Consider the following 15,172-nt stretch of genomic DNA (forward strand, 5'->3'; position numbering starts at 1 on the left):
CAGCGAGTCCTTTCTATCTGTTCCCCCACCCCCAGGGCAGATTAGCAGGGGTTTGGAAGCTTATTCTCCTACTGCCAGAAACCGTGGGTTTCAGCCTCAGGATCACAACCTCAGCATCATGTCTGGGGAATCCAGAGAGTTTCTCCAGTCCTAAGATTTCATCATCAACTTGAACTCGCTTTTCTAGTTGCAAAGGAAATCTTGTGCGTATAAACAGGGTAGAAACCCTGTTATACAAATGAGGCGACCAGAGCATCACTGAACAGAAGGCACATGTGTAGCTTACTAGATAACAGTTTTCAGATTCTCTTGGGATTCTGTGGAAGTTGCAATGATTGAATGGGTGGGTAGAAGTGGGTTCATTTACTCTAGAGCAATGGGGAATACGCAGGGCAGGACATTGCATCGGTGATCATTGTAAGATTACTTGTAGCTGTGAAATTATCCAAGGTAAATGCTGCCTCTGACACTATACCGCTCAATAGTGCACACGTTGTTAGGTACTACAGCATTTTGTGAAACAGCGCAAAGGATTCTGCGGGGAGATCCCCTCGCAACAGAAAACCATGGACGGTCTGGGGATGCAAAAGAACACTCGCAGGGCAGTGAGTGGAGATCAGCTATTAGAATCCGGTCAGCGTATCTCACACGATCACTGGGTGCTCCCAGACCCGGGTGGACCGAGACCTTTCCTCTCTTCGCAGCCACGCTGCTCCGCGACACGGGGAACCGGGCCGCATCACATGCATTTTGTGGGAGAGTGACCTGGCGCAGAAGCCGGCCAGCTGCCTACCTTCTTCATGAAGACGGTATCTTGGCGAGAACACTTGTCCACTTTCAGCTTCAGGACAGAGATGTCATTGATGGTGCTGCAGTTAAAGAGAGACAAGGGGGGAGGGAAATCTAGGACACAGAGACAGCGGAATACTGTAGGAGGCAGAGAACTGCCCCTTCCCTTAGTCTTCTCGGTAGAATACAAATCCCCGCCTCCACACGCCCCGCTACAGCGCCTCTTATAGGGAGTAAGCTGGTCTGGCAAGACCCGTTGCTGGAGGCCCTGTGGCATATTTTTAAAGAAAACTGAGCTATTAAGAGATGTAGAAAGACTGAGCTATCGCCTGACCATAGTCCTCTGCAGTAGCCCTGTCCTGTTCCTGCCCCAGCGCTTCTGTTTGCAGTTACCTTCACTTGTATGTAACATCATCATCTCAACGGTCAGCTCCCTGACCCAGTGTCCTGTCTCTGTGTTCTGGAAGGCTCCTAATCAATGGGGTATTATGTTGGGCATCTAGGCTCTGGGAAGTGAGCATAGGCAGTGGGAGTAGTACTGGGTAGGTTTCATCTTTAAAGAGTTTTACAGGCGTTAGTTAATAATCCTCACAACTGCCCCCGTAAGGACAGCAAGTATCAATTCCCATTTTACAGAAAGGGAAACTGAGGCACAGGACGATTAAATGCTCAGCATCCCAGAGGAAATCAGCAGCAGGATCAGTAGCCAGTCGCTGCTGGTTCCCAGTCCTGGGATCACACCCCCAGATTATGCCTCTCGACATTTCTTTACGAACACTAAAACTGTTAATTTCTTGAAAATGACCACTAATTTCAGGAAATGTGCGTTAAAGGGTGAGCGTATGCCTGTTGTAACATGTGCCGTAGGTGCCGGACGTAAAACCAGAGTCCGATCCCAGCCACAACCCATTGGGGTGAAACACACCAGCGCACCTGATAGTTGAAAACTTGGGCCTGTTTCCATGGCGGTCAATGAAGCTGATCAGTATCTCGAGGACAAAGAGACGCAGGTCGGCGTCTTCCATCAATGCAGCCGAGAGCAGCCTGTCCAGGAAAGAGCTAGGCAGGGCCGTGAGCATGTTACTACACTGGAAGCCCGTGGAGACCTGCAGGTTGCACAAGGTGGAGGGAGAGCAGAGAGGGATATGACCAGTGGGGAAAACGTCCCAGGGAGAGAAAAGCATTTCCTAAAGCTGGGGGATGGGCGGAAGAGATGCTCTGGCCTGCAGAGGACCAGCCCGAGCTCCATTTTAACCCCTCGTGGCACAGGGAGCAGCTTGGCATGGGAGCTTCCATGCAGCCCCAACAGGCTACAGGTTGGGCTGGTGCAGAGGCAGGCTGCACGGGGAGTCCTGAAGGGCAGCAACCACTTTTCCAGCACACAGGCCGGGGCTGCACCTGCAACCTACACCGCGTCCCTAGCTTCGAAAAGCCAGACAGAGGGACTGTAAATCGAACCCATGTGGCACGGCAGGGTACTAGCCACGGAGCCACTCAGCCAGTCCTTGCTTTGGTATATTGTGTTCGAACATGGGTACTGTTCTTTGCATGAGGGTGAGCAGTCAAACCTTCCTGAGGAAGGGCAGGTGCATGCCCGCCAGCCAGCCAGCCACCGGCTGTCCCAGGGCAAGGCCCGTGCTGAGACTACATGGGCACTCGCTGCCAAACCAGCCACACCTGCTCAGGTGATCCTGTTCGTACCTGCAGGAGGGATTTCAGCAGCATTATCTGAGTCAGGCGATTCCGATTCTCCCTGTGGGGGACAAAAACCAACGTTGAACTCGGCACGGAAAAGAGACTTACACAAACCCAAAGCCATCAGTTTATTCCCTGCGCCAGGGCCAGGGCAGGAGTGTTCCCTATGGGATATTTCCTCATGCCTCAACCAGGCCAGTTTTAACAGCTCAAGCAACGGTGGCCACACCACTAACCTTAATACGGGGCACTCACTGCTCAATAGATGTCACTGCCCTTGGCTCCTAGTCAGACCCCTGCAGGCCACCAGACGTAATTCCTCTCCCTCCTTAGCATTCACACCCTCCTGATGTTTGCAGACAGTGATCCTACAGTCACCCCCAGTCGCTGCACAATAAGACAAATCCTGAGGTCCCTATGTGGGGGCTGGTCTCTACTGGGAGCGGACATTGGCATAGCTATGTCTCTCGGGGATGCGATTAAGCCAGACTAACCCACCCTCTCGACAACGCCAGGTCTTCTGTCCACCTAACTACCACTTCTCGGGGAGGGGGATTAACCGCAGCGAGTGGCTACGCGGAAGCAGTGCGGCTGCTGGTGTACCGCTGTAGCATTTTAAGCGTAGACGCAGCTGGAATTTTAACTCAGTCCGTGCTCGCTGGATCAATTAACATCACGGGGAGTTTGCAGGGAAACGCGATCGTCCTTTGGCCATGTACAAGACTTCTCTCCGCGCCCTCTAGCTCTGAACTCCGAGGCTAAAGCACCTGGCAGGAAGCCACGTCCCCCAAGGATCAGTTGTGAGCTGCGACTTCATTAGGAACAAGAGCAACCTTCGGGGTAAAAGATGAGTTCGCACCCTCGCACGGAGTCAGCTGCGTCTTTCCCGCAGCGTCTAGTAAGATTTTAAAACTCTTGGGGATGAAGCGGATAGCGGCGCTGCGCTAAATGGCTCCTGTGACTCCAGTCTGCCATCCCCGAGCCTGGAAACGCCTGGCTTTCACCCACCGGGGGCCGCCGGCCTGACTCTGATCTCACAGCAGGGGCAGCACTGAAGTTAGCGGGCCTGATTCTGATCTTGCACTGGTGCAAATCAGGAGTGTCTCCGCTGAAGTCAAGGGAATTACACCAGCGTAAATGAGGCTGTCCATACGAATCCTGTTACACACTAAGCGCTAAGAATCTAGTCGCGATATGAATCTGGCACCACCCTCCAAAGCGCTTTGCCTAGTATCTCTCATCTTTGCTGCCATTATCCTGGCTCCAAATAGCAGTTTCTATTTTGTCCCCCAACACCCTCAGTCTCGTGTTTCTTTTCCATAGCAAAAACTAAATAGCATTATTCTACTCACTGAGGGTAAAAGCTTTACACACAAACTAGCCACAAGCTTGAATGCTGCTCTCTGGGCTGTTGTGTTAACACAAATGGGTTGGCGCTTCATTAAATACCACACAGTTATCGGTGATGCTTTAAGATCTGACATGCCCTCTTCTGTAATGGGAACCACAATAGCTTGGCCCATCTCTCTGGAAAGCTACAGAGAGATCTATGACCTGCTTTGTCCTTCTAGCTTCCTTAAGCTCTTCTAATTCAGCCACGAGACAAGTTAGAAGCAGCAGGGCATTTGTCACGAAAAGAACAGGCAGTTCCTGCACTATCTGGGCCTGACTGACATCTATCACTGACAGCCCTTCAGGAAGCTCCGTTTGTGATCAGCAGCGAGCAGCCGCTATTCTTGTCTGATCTCTGGATTTAGGTCACATCCCTGGTTTTTATTCCCTTTCCCAAATGTACTTGTACCCGGCTCTAGTCACTGGCCAAGGCTGAACTCGTGACCCGACTTATGGGGACATCGTCTTATCTCTAGCTGTCGTGGTCTGTAGCTATAACGCCTCCCCCTCTCAGTACAGGCACTCCCTCCAGGAAAGGACAGACTTCTCTAGAGCCAGAACTAGACTTCTAGCACTAGGGCTGAATTTGGCCTTCAGAACCCTTTATTTCCCCAGGAGCCAGGCCCATAAATCAGAGCACAGAATTTACACTAGGACGTGTACGTATATGGACACTCCCCTTCGGCGTCAGTGACTTCAAGCGGTCGGCCACCTGCACTCCAGCCGGAGAGCGGTCTCTAATCTCCAAGCTGATGCTAGTGATCATGGTATCATTCCCCCTGGGTTGAGACAAGGGAAACTGTCTTCAGTGGCAGCTGAGTGCTCCACACCCCGGAACGTCAGGCCATGAGCGACTTGCTCCAGGTCATTCAGTGAGTCAGTGACGGGGTGGGGAATACCAGCCAGGATTCCTGACTCAGTCTCTTGCCCAAAGCCCTAGCCCTCTGCGCACTTCCAGCCTCTAGCAGAACAGTCAAGCAAACCCACATGGCTAATTCTGATGAAGCTACTAGTCTCCTGTGGCCACGTATGCCTGAAAGGATGGAGATGCAGCATTAAAGCATTTAATAAGCAGCAGGTTTAAAACAAACAAAAGGAAGTATTTCTTCACACAACGCACAGTCGACCTGTAGAACTCCTTGCCAGAGGATGTTGTGAAGGCCAAGACTATAACAGGGTTCAAAAAAGAACTAGGTAAGTTCATGGAGGATAGGTCCATCAATGGCTATTAGCCAAGATGGTCAGGGACGCAACCTCACGCTCTGGGTGTCCTTAGCCTCTGACTGGCAGATCCTGGGAGTAGACAGCAGGGGACAGATCACTCAACAATTGCCCTGTTCTGTTCATTCCCTCTGAAGCACCTGGCACTGGCCACTGTGGGAAGACAAGACACTGGGCTAAATGGACCTTTGGTCTGACCCAATATGGTCGCTCTTATTAAAGCTCTGCTCTCCCAAAGCTCTCTTGCCCTGGGATAAGGATTTCAGTCACATTCTGAAAAGGCAGCAAAGCGTGAGAAGGAAGAGGGAAACCCTTTGCTCATGACACACTGGATTCACGTGCCTTTCTAACTGCGCCGTAAAGAGGCTTTGACGGGGAATTTGGAGGGTGAATGCAGATGGCAAGCATGGCAGTCTCGATAGTCACAGAAATGGCCGTGCAAGCTTCCTTGCCACGGCCCTCCCAATGTACAAAGCACTGACTGAGGGGGCGGGGGTGACAGGAGGTCAGCCTCCATGGCCCACTTGCTCTTTGGTGTCTCGGTTACTAAGGGGACCAGCTGTGGTGGTGGCTCTGTGATTTGGGCACCCATCCAATAAAAGCTGAACGGAGCTCATTTTATAAAGGTCATGGATGGACACTACCTTCAACCACCGGAGGCTGCATTTGAACCAGGGACCTAGAAGTGAAAGGAGTCTTCTACTGTACAATGAATCAGAGAAGCGGTCCCAAGAGTCAAAGACCTTCCTGAAAACTGGTCCGGGATATGAACTAAAGTCTGGCCTGGTGCATGTCCAGGGGAGGCAGGGGACACTTCCCCAGGGATCCCTGCTGGAGCGAATCCAAACCCAATTCTTGATCAGCTTCCAGTGTGTCACCTGAGAGAGATCCCCTTTCTGCAGGAGGGGCAGGGAGAGAAGAGAAGTAAATTTGTCCTCACCCAGCTTTCCCAGCGTCTAGAGCGTGGTGCAGAGAAGGCAGTGGGACCTTGCTCATTATAAAGAGCATGACCTCGGACCTCTGATAGGTGGGGAGGGTGCTGGCAAAGGAACCTGAGAAGACAAACAGCACTAAGACCATGCAAGACCGTCAAGGTCAACCTGCAGGAGGAACACACGCCCAGTTCCCATTTCCACAGCAGACGCCCGCGCACCCATCTCTGCCCTCGGCGGTCAGTGAGCATCCCACACAGAACTGAGCCCTGCACGTCCGTTTACCTACCCCACGACACGCCTGGCCAGAGAGAGCCCCCAGGCTGAACCTCAGGAAGAGCACCAAGGGGGCTTCCTCCTCGGATTGCCGCGAGCGGGATCAGCAGGGTGGCCCACTGGCATTCATGGGCGGGGTTTATTTCATGGCAGTAGCAGAGGTTGGGTAAGTCATCACCAGCACACAGCTCAGGCGATTAGCGTTTGGTCTTGACAGGCGTCAAGCGGTACCCCTTAGCCCCTCAGAAAGCCAAAAGCAGGGGAAAGGCCCACCTTAATCAACACCACACAGGCAGCAGAAGTGGCCTTCAGAGCAGTATGCTCCGGCATATCCTGCTCCTCTCAGCCCCGGGCTTAGCAGCACACAGGGTCACCAGGTCAGGGGTAAGTACGTCCCGGCGTAGGGAGGGCCAGAACCTGCCCAGCCAGGGCCGTTCTCTCTCCTCCTCCCCCTGGGACCGCACCACTGGGTTTGCTCAGAGCTGTGAGTGGAGAATCCGCCCCGGCAGGGCTTGGCTACAGCCGGCCTGCCAGGGCTAAGCAGCAGGCAGGCTGGCTGCAGTGCCATTCCCAGCGGAGAGAACAAAAGTCCTGAGGAGCTTAGGCAGTGGCCTGCAGCAGCTTCCTCGCTCGGATTTCTCCGTCTCCCCTCATGTCCCTGCCCTACACTCACGCCCCTCCTCGAGGGAGGGGTAGGGTGAACAGAGCTCAGATCCACCAAGAACAAGGACTCCTCAGGCAGAAGGCAGACAGCCAAGCCAAGCCGGCAATGGGCTACCCCTGCTGCTGCGCCTCTGATTCACTGCTCAGACTAGAGGCTCCTCTGACGGGCAGGCCTGGATCAGCAGCATCCTGCCTCTCCACCTGGGCACCTGGAGACAAAATGATCCTATTCCAGCAGTGTAAAGGCTGCGGCACAAATTAGAACTGCAGGGAGGCTCATACCTCGTAGTTAGCTCATGCCCACTACCTCTTACACTGCTCCCAAATCTCACAAGGGCAAACGGAAATCTCCGCCTATAGCCAGAATCTCTTTGCAGTTCCCTGTGTTCAGCCTCGGAGATGAGGCTGTGTTTGGGCATTCTTGGGTGGATACTGCCCTCCGCTGGTATTTCTTTGTCATTGCTAGACAAGTGTTAGCCCACGAAAGCTTATGCTCAAATACATTTGTTAGTCTCTAAGGTGCCACAAGGACTGCTCATTGTTTTTGCTGTTCCTCAATTCATCTGTACCGCCAAGCTAAGGACAACAGCTTTTCAATCATTTGTTTGCTCTGCACCTCGGTCCTGATTTTCAGCCCCTCCTGACCATGCACCCCTCCCATCAGGATGTGAGTCTGTGATATGGACAAATGGGAACCCAGATGACAGATCCATCCAAGTCACAGCCACTTATGATCTAAACTGGATCCAAACTTCTGCCAAAGTATCGATTTCCTATAGGAAGCCAATTCACCCCTCTGGGAAATTTACAAATGAGACATAAGTGAAATAAATGGCAGGATAAAGAAGTGGGTGACAATTCCAAGAAACTCCCGGGTTTGTGTTTTCCACTGAGCTGATTGGGAAAACCGAGTTGTTTATGCAAGGTCTTGGAAAAAATTTTGAAGGAGAAAGTAGTTAAGGACACTGAAGTCAATGGTAAATGGGACAAAATACAACATGGTTTTACAAAAGGTAGACCATGCCAAAGCAACCTGATCTCCTGCTTTGAGAAAGTAACAGATTTTTTAGACAAAGGAAACGCAGTGGATCTAATTTACCTAGATTTCAGTAAGGCGTTTGATACCGTGCCACATGCGGAATTATTAGTTAAATTGGAAAAGATGGGGATCAATATAAAAATTGAAAGGTGGATAAGGAATTGGTTAGCAGGGAGACTACAGCGGGTCCTACTGAAAGGTGAACTGTCAGGGTGGAGGGAGGTTACCAGTGGAGATCCTCAAGGATCAGTTTTGGGACCAATCTTATTTAATCCTTTTATTACTGACCTCGGCACAAAAAGTGGGAGCGTGCTAATAAAGTTTGCGGATGACACAAAGCTGGGAGGTATTGCCAATTTAGAGAAGGACCGGGATATCCTACAGGAGGCTCTGGATGACCTTGTAAACTGGAGTAATAGGAATAGGATGAAATTTAATAGTGAGAAGTGTAAGGTCAGGCATTTAGGGATAAACAATGATCGTTCCATTATTGGCTCAGATGTCACTTTCCCTGAGCCTTTTCCCAACGCCACTGCTGCACTTCCCCCTTTGTCTCTAGGGCCTGACCCCAAGCCGAGTCTGTGGGTTTCAATGCAGACTCACAAGTCAGGCTGGATGTACACTTCCCTGGTGTTCCCTCGTCTTAGAAAGAATCTTACTCAGGATGTGGGAACATCGGTCAATTAGATCCCGGCAGACCTGCCCTGTAACTAGCACTGTAGGGCTGGCTCCTCCTTGACTAGCCGATTTTGCTCCTCGGCGTGATATGTGGTTTGGATAGTTTCCTGTTTTATGGGTCTGGTTTTCACAACCATCAGATCACCCCTGTCCAGCCCGACCGACAGCAGCAGCAAATGACTCCGCCCTTATCTGAACACATCCTTGTTAGCAGAGCAGGCCCCTCCGGCCAATGGAGGACGCGATGCCCCCACAGCGCGCGACCTGCATACCTGTGGTCTTGATAACGGCCTCTTGGAACATCCTCTCTTCATGCTCCTTGATGATCTGGGCACTGATGACAGCACAGTCATAGCTGCCTGTCAGCTCATAGTCGATGCTCAGTCGGAGCTGCCGCAGCAGGGTATTGAACACTTCCAGCACAGTCGGTCCTGAGCAGGGCAGAGAGGGCAGGCAGAGGCATTAAGCAATACCACCACCTAGCTCTTACAGCGCTTAAAGGTCAGTATCATGACCCCCAATTTACAGATGAGGAAACTGAGGCAAAAAGAGAGGCAGGGACTTGCCCAAAGTCACCCAGCAGGCCAAGGGCCGAGCCGGAATTGAACCAAGATCTCCTGAGACCCAGGCCAGCGGTCTAGCCGCTACACCACATTGCTCCCATTCAGCCAACCCTGCTACTCCTACTGGGACATGCAGCCCCACTGTAAGCGAGAGGGGGCTGGTCACACTAGGATGCAACCTGACAAAGAAGAGGACATCCCAGGCTTATGGTCCTTGCTCTTCAGACCCCCAACAGAGACACAGGGCCAGAGTGGACAGTGCCACAAACTCAACCCTCCCACCAGTATGAACCTCACACATTACCTCTCACATCTACACTAGCAAAGATCCCACATCCGAGGATCATTTCCGAGAGCACAGTCTGGGGTTTGCCAGCACAGATGGGACCAAACGGTGCTAGTGATTTGTTAGCAATCTGAAGTAAAGCCCTTGTTAAACCCAACTCAACTCAACGGGGAGTTTGGCCCCTGGGGTCTTTATGACTGGGACATAAGTCCCCACCCCGACACACCCCACAATTGCAACCACTGGTTCAACTCCCACAGTGGGCGGTGCTTGGCCAGACGGGACCCCGGCTGCTGCCACCTTTGACCATCCTGATCATGTCAGATGAGCCAAATGATGGAGAAAGCCAACAGCCCCAAGCAGCGCTCCCTCCATTGCCACCACGGAGACTGGGGGTAACAGCGATCTGGACAAAGCTCTGATGTAGGCAAGGCCACGAGGGAGGGAGTGAGTCAGGTTTTCAAACAGGCTGAGCCTTCACCTAACTCTGCGCCCATCAAAGGGGAGTATGACCACTGACTTTTCAGGGAACAGACCTAGGACTACACTGAGCGCTTTGGAAAGCCCTGGCCAGCATGGCTCGGCAAGGTCGCTACAATGGTCTGATGCCATCTGCACAGGGTTACAGCAGTTAGGGCCTCCCCACGTAACACCGCAGTGCTCCAGGGAACTCCCCCAGAAGCTAAAGACCATCACAAACTTCTCTTGCTTCTGCTCCGACTGCAAGGCGCATTTCTTTGACTCGCTCTCCCTAACACAAATACAGAGAAATGTGAGTGTTGAAAACCCCCAAATCCCCTACAACCCTAACAAAGCAAGCCACCCCCTGCAATCACATCTGCCTGTGGGGAGAGGACGGGAGAACAAACAGCAAGAGAGCTGCGCAGTCATGCTGCTGAACGCATGACCGGGAGGGGGTTAGATACCACGGGGATGTGAGATCCTAGCGAGAACAGATGAAACAAACAGACTAGAATACGAGAGAGACAAGGCAGGAGAGGTGACCTCTTTTATTGGACCAATTTCTGTTGCGGAGAGACAAGCTTTTGAGCCACCCTGAGCTCTTCTACAGGTCATCGTCTCTAATATCCTGGGACTGACACGACTCCAGCTACGCTGCCTACAGAAGAGAACACGGCAGTTTTGCTATGGAGATGCACTCCGTCGCATAAAGTTGTCCAGGCTTCAAGGTGCAGAGCATGCTGGGACTCAGGACTCTGTTCCCAGCTCTGCCCTCTACCTGCTGTGTCATCCTGGGCAACTCACTTCACTGCTCCATGCCTCGGTTTCCCCTCCCATCCTTTCTGTCTCATCTATTTTGATTGCTGGCTCTTTGGGGCTGAAACCATCTCTCACTGCATGTTGGTGAAGCGCCTAGCACAAAGAGATCCTGATGTGCTCCTATAATGCCAACACCTACCTGGTTTCTCCAAGGGTCTGTGTGTTTCTGATGCACCTCTGGCCTGAATACATGTGACCACATACTTGTAAGGAATATAAATACAAGAAAGAAAGACACAGAAAAGATGCCGGGGGGGGGGGGGGGGAGGGCAGGAAATGTATGGAAAAACAAAGCCCAGTACAATCCTGATGTGAACCACCATCTCTAACAACCTGCCCGCTCATCTCCTTGTTCTACTGACCCGGTCTCATTAGCTGCTTTTTGCCGACCTTAGGTCACACGGTGAGACAGTGCCAGAAACTGAGCCGAGGAGCTCAACTCCCAGTCCCCTGCAACAGGCACTAGCCAACGCTCCCTGGCCTGATGTGCCTGAGACACTGAAGCTGAGAGATGGGAAGCCCACAGCCCCAGGGAATCCAGGATTTAAGAGCGTCTGATAAATGGACAGAACTAATTCATCTGCGTTTATGTCACACTGTGCGTCAGGAGGCCAGGAGTGCAAGGGGTACCGAGCCCAGGACTCCCGGGTCTCTGCCCCCAAGTGCTAAGCAGCAGGAACCCCCCCCGGCCCGGATTCTGCGATTCTACAGCTCGAAGCAGGAGCGCTGAGCACAAGGGAATCCACAGGTGGATGTGCTGTCCAAATGCCAGCAGGTCTCCCTTAAGCCCATAATCCCAGGCTGCATGTGCTCAGCTCACCCCGTAGAACCAGCCAATCCACCAGCACCTAAGGCCAGCTGGGCTCAGGCAACTAAGGGGCACCTCCCTTGTCCCACTCGGCTGCTGCCAGAGGTGGGAGCAGGAGCAGGCCTCAGGTGTAAAAGCCTTGCCGGGGAGTCCGCCCCTCCAAACGCACCACCTGCCACTCTCAGATCTTTCCAGCCGGGAGTCGGAACAAACCTAAATCAAACCGTTCTCCCCCCGAAGCTCGGACACTTCCTGCTCTCTGACCTGGTGCCCATGGTGCCAGCTGCTGGCAGTGCAAAGGGAAGCAACGAGCCAGGCTGAACCATTCCCTGTTGACACAGTACTGCGGGCACCAACAATCCATCAACCCAGTGCCTGCCTGTCTGCCTCATTTCCTTCCCAGTTGCGTAGACGTTTTATCCCCAGCTGGCATCTCAATGTGCTGGGTAACTGCTGGCACTTCTGCAATGCCCCGTCCCGTCTAATGGGTCTCGAAAGGAAACTGACAAATGCTTCCAGTTGCTACAGTGCAGCAGCCTGCACTGGGCCAAGCTTTCGCCATGGCTCCTGGAGCTGCCATTTCTGGCTCCTGAGAACCCAGCTCCCACCGTGCCTCTCAGATCAGTTACTGCTGCAGGCCCCAGCCTGAAGGGAATCACTCCAGCCCGGCCGGGAGCTCCAGCCTGGAGAGGCAGATGCAGACTCAGCCGCTGGAGGGACGGGGAAAGCCATGGGAGTGCCCTCCGGCCATGATCGGAGGCTCACTGGACTGGGTCCCTTCCTTACCCACTGATCCCGAGGCTGCGATGACAGCTGCCTCCGACAGGACCTCCACGATCCCAGCCCGCACCGTGGCTGCACTCTTGCTGTTGGCATCCAGGTGTCCCAGGAGTTGCTGGATCACCAAGTGGGAATGCTGAGGCTGGAAGGAAAGCAGAGAGTGAGCCACGCTGATAGATGGCTGCTGAGCCGAGCCGACCTTAGCAGTTTGGGGGCAATTCCTGCCTCGGACACCAGCGCAAGAAAGGAAGGCCTGACAGTCAGCACCTGGCGGATGACATCCATGCGAGGGCAGAATCCAGCCTGCTTTCCCATAGCAGCACCACCTCTGCAAGGAAGGCAGCGGAGTTAACTGGAAGGCACACAGGGTGCGGGGTCACTTCTGCACAGAGCCTTTCCTGACCGCACAATGGTGGCCATTAAAAATGGACGTACGCAGCACTGAACTATTGACCTGTGTGTGTGGAATCTTCCATACCAGGCCAAATTCTGTGCCTGCCTGCGGCCTGTGTAATCCCACTGACGCCAGGGAGATGGCAGCAGGAAGGTGAGTTGGGGAGGAATTCTGTGGCCAATCCCGCAAGTGCTGAGATCAATTTAACACCTGTGAGTGATAAATGTGTCACTCCTAATGGCACCCACTACCTTGGCTTGGAGAGCTCAGCGGCTCGTTTCATGCGCACATTAGCATGGCCACAGACATGCAGGTATGACAGGTCCCCTGGAAGGACAGAATCAGGAATCTTCAGCACCAAAAGCACTGGTCTCTGCCACTCGATCTCAAGGGGACCACCCTTAACGAAGGGAAAGTAAGAGGCTGGGTCCAGCCAGTAGAAGATGCGCTCGCACAGACTGCACCAGTGTATTTATGGAAAGAGGCACAGGGAAATATACCATGGAGGGAACAACCTTCACTGTCCCAGGAATACATCTGATGCCTTAACAGGTCTTTTCGAGCTACCAAATAGAAATGTACGTGCAGAATGGAAACACTTACAAAAGTCTAGTGCATGGAACTTTAGTCTGGAGATGTTCATATAGGGGAAATGATTTACAGGGTTTACATATGTATAAAAGCCACTGTCATGATTAATCCTGTATGTGTGGGTGTTGTAACCGGGTCAGTCCCAGGATATGAAAGAGATGAAGTGGGGAGGTCATATATCTTTTAGTGGACCAACTTCTGTTGGTGAGAGAGAAACTTTTGAGCCACACAGAGCTCTTGTTCAGGCCTGGAAGAGGTACTGAGAGCGTCACAGATAAATACAAGGTCAAATAGCTTAGCATTGGTCCCTTACAATATGTGCTTACTATTTATGCTAAACTATCCATTCGATCTTGTATTTCGCTGTGACGCTGAGTACCTCTCCCAGACCTAAAGAAGAGCTCTGTGTGGCTCGAAAGTTTGTCTCTCTCACCAACAAGACTTGGTCCAATAAGTGATTAACCCCAGGTATTTATGAAGGGAGAATGTATTGATTGTGTATCCTTCAAACGGACCCTAGTGAGTTACTTAAGCCCAGCATTTAGATTTTGTAAAAAAAATTGATTTTATAAAACCTAATCTAAAGATAATGGGCATCGTGCAGTTTACAAGATAAAACATGCAATGAAAACAGGTGCCTTTCCTAATGTAAGCATTCCCCAAGGACAGCAGGGCTGAGCTGTCAGGAGAGAGCCATAAATCAAAATTAACGAGAAACAAAAGTGACACTGACATCTTTGGTACCCTATCACTGTAGTAGCAAAAGATTTATCCTGACAACATCACTGTGAGGCAGGACAGTGCTACGATCACCATTGTAAGGATGGGAAACTGAGGAACAGGGAGGCTAAGTGACTTGTACGTGGTCCCACAGGAAGTCAGTGGCTGAGCTGGGAATTGAAACCTGGTCTCCGCAGCTAATGCCCTAACCACCAAGCTGTCCTTCCTCTCCGTTTGCCCAGCTGTGCAGAGTGGAAAAAGGATAAATAACCAATGCGACGGGTGAAAAGTAAATGGGCTAAGTGACAACAAAGAAGGGAAGCAAGATGACAATCCAGACAGAAATATATTTTCATTGGGATTCAAACAAAGAGATCATGGAAACATTTCTAATTACCTCAGGATTTCTAGAATCCTGTTTTCTAACAAAACCTAAATCTGGGGCCTAACTCAATTCAACAACGTCACCTGAAAGGGGAGGGCTTCAGAGCAAGAAGGGGAAAAAGATAAAGCACAGAGTCATAGAATCATAGAAACGTCAGGCTGGAAGGGACCTCAAAAAGTTGTCAAGTCCAGCCCCCTGCACTGTGGAAGAACCAAGTAAACCTGGACCATCCCTGACAGGTGTTTGGCCAATCTGTTAAAAACCTCCAATGACAGGGATTCCACAACCTCCCTTGGAAGCCTGTTCCAGAGCTGAACTCCCCTGAGAGCTCAAAAGTTTTCACTTAATATCTAACCTAAACCTTGCTGCAGATAAGGCTGTCTGAGGACATGGAGAACAATTGATAATTATCCTCCTTATAATGGCCCTTAACATATTCGAAGACTGTTATCAGGTCCCCTGACAGGCTTCTTTTCTCAAAACTAAACATGGCCAGTTTTTGTAACCTTTCCTCACAGGTCCTTTGATCACAGGTCCTTTTTGTTGCTCTCCTCTGAACTCTCTCGAATTTGTCCACATCTTTCCTAACCGGTGGCACCCAGAACTGGACACAGTGCTCCCACTTCCAGTAGTTCAGCAGCACCAAGCAGAGCGAGACAGTTACCTCCCATGTCTCACA

At 51.8% G+C, this 15,172-nt stretch overlaps 1 protein-coding gene across 5 annotated transcripts in view; it reads right to left on the reverse strand.

The window, feature by feature from the left end:
- EFR3B (EFR3 homolog B) overlaps positions 1-15,172 on the reverse strand; it is a 149,942-nt gene that overhangs the window by 11,632 nt on the left and 123,138 nt on the right. For all 5 annotated transcript variants that reach the window (XM_075126303.1, XM_075126300.1, XM_075126302.1 and 2 more), the window contains 6 exons: positions 12,410-12,545; positions 8,958-9,116; positions 6,038-6,149; positions 2,491-2,542; positions 1,723-1,895; positions 794-869 (listed from right to left, as the gene is read on the reverse strand). In XM_075126303.1, the coding sequence (XP_074982404.1) occupies positions 794-869; positions 1,723-1,895; positions 2,491-2,542; positions 6,038-6,149; positions 8,958-9,116; positions 12,410-12,545 (708 nt within the window). The remainder of the gene's footprint in view (positions 1-793; positions 870-1,722; positions 1,896-2,490; positions 2,543-6,037; positions 6,150-8,957; positions 9,117-12,409; positions 12,546-15,172) is intronic.

The sequence above is a fragment of the Caretta caretta genome, chromosome 3 (genome assembly GCF_965140235.1).
Source record: "Caretta caretta isolate rCarCar2 chromosome 3, rCarCar1.hap1, whole genome shotgun sequence".
NCBI classification, from domain to species: Eukaryota; Metazoa; Chordata; order Testudines; family Cheloniidae; genus Caretta; species Caretta caretta.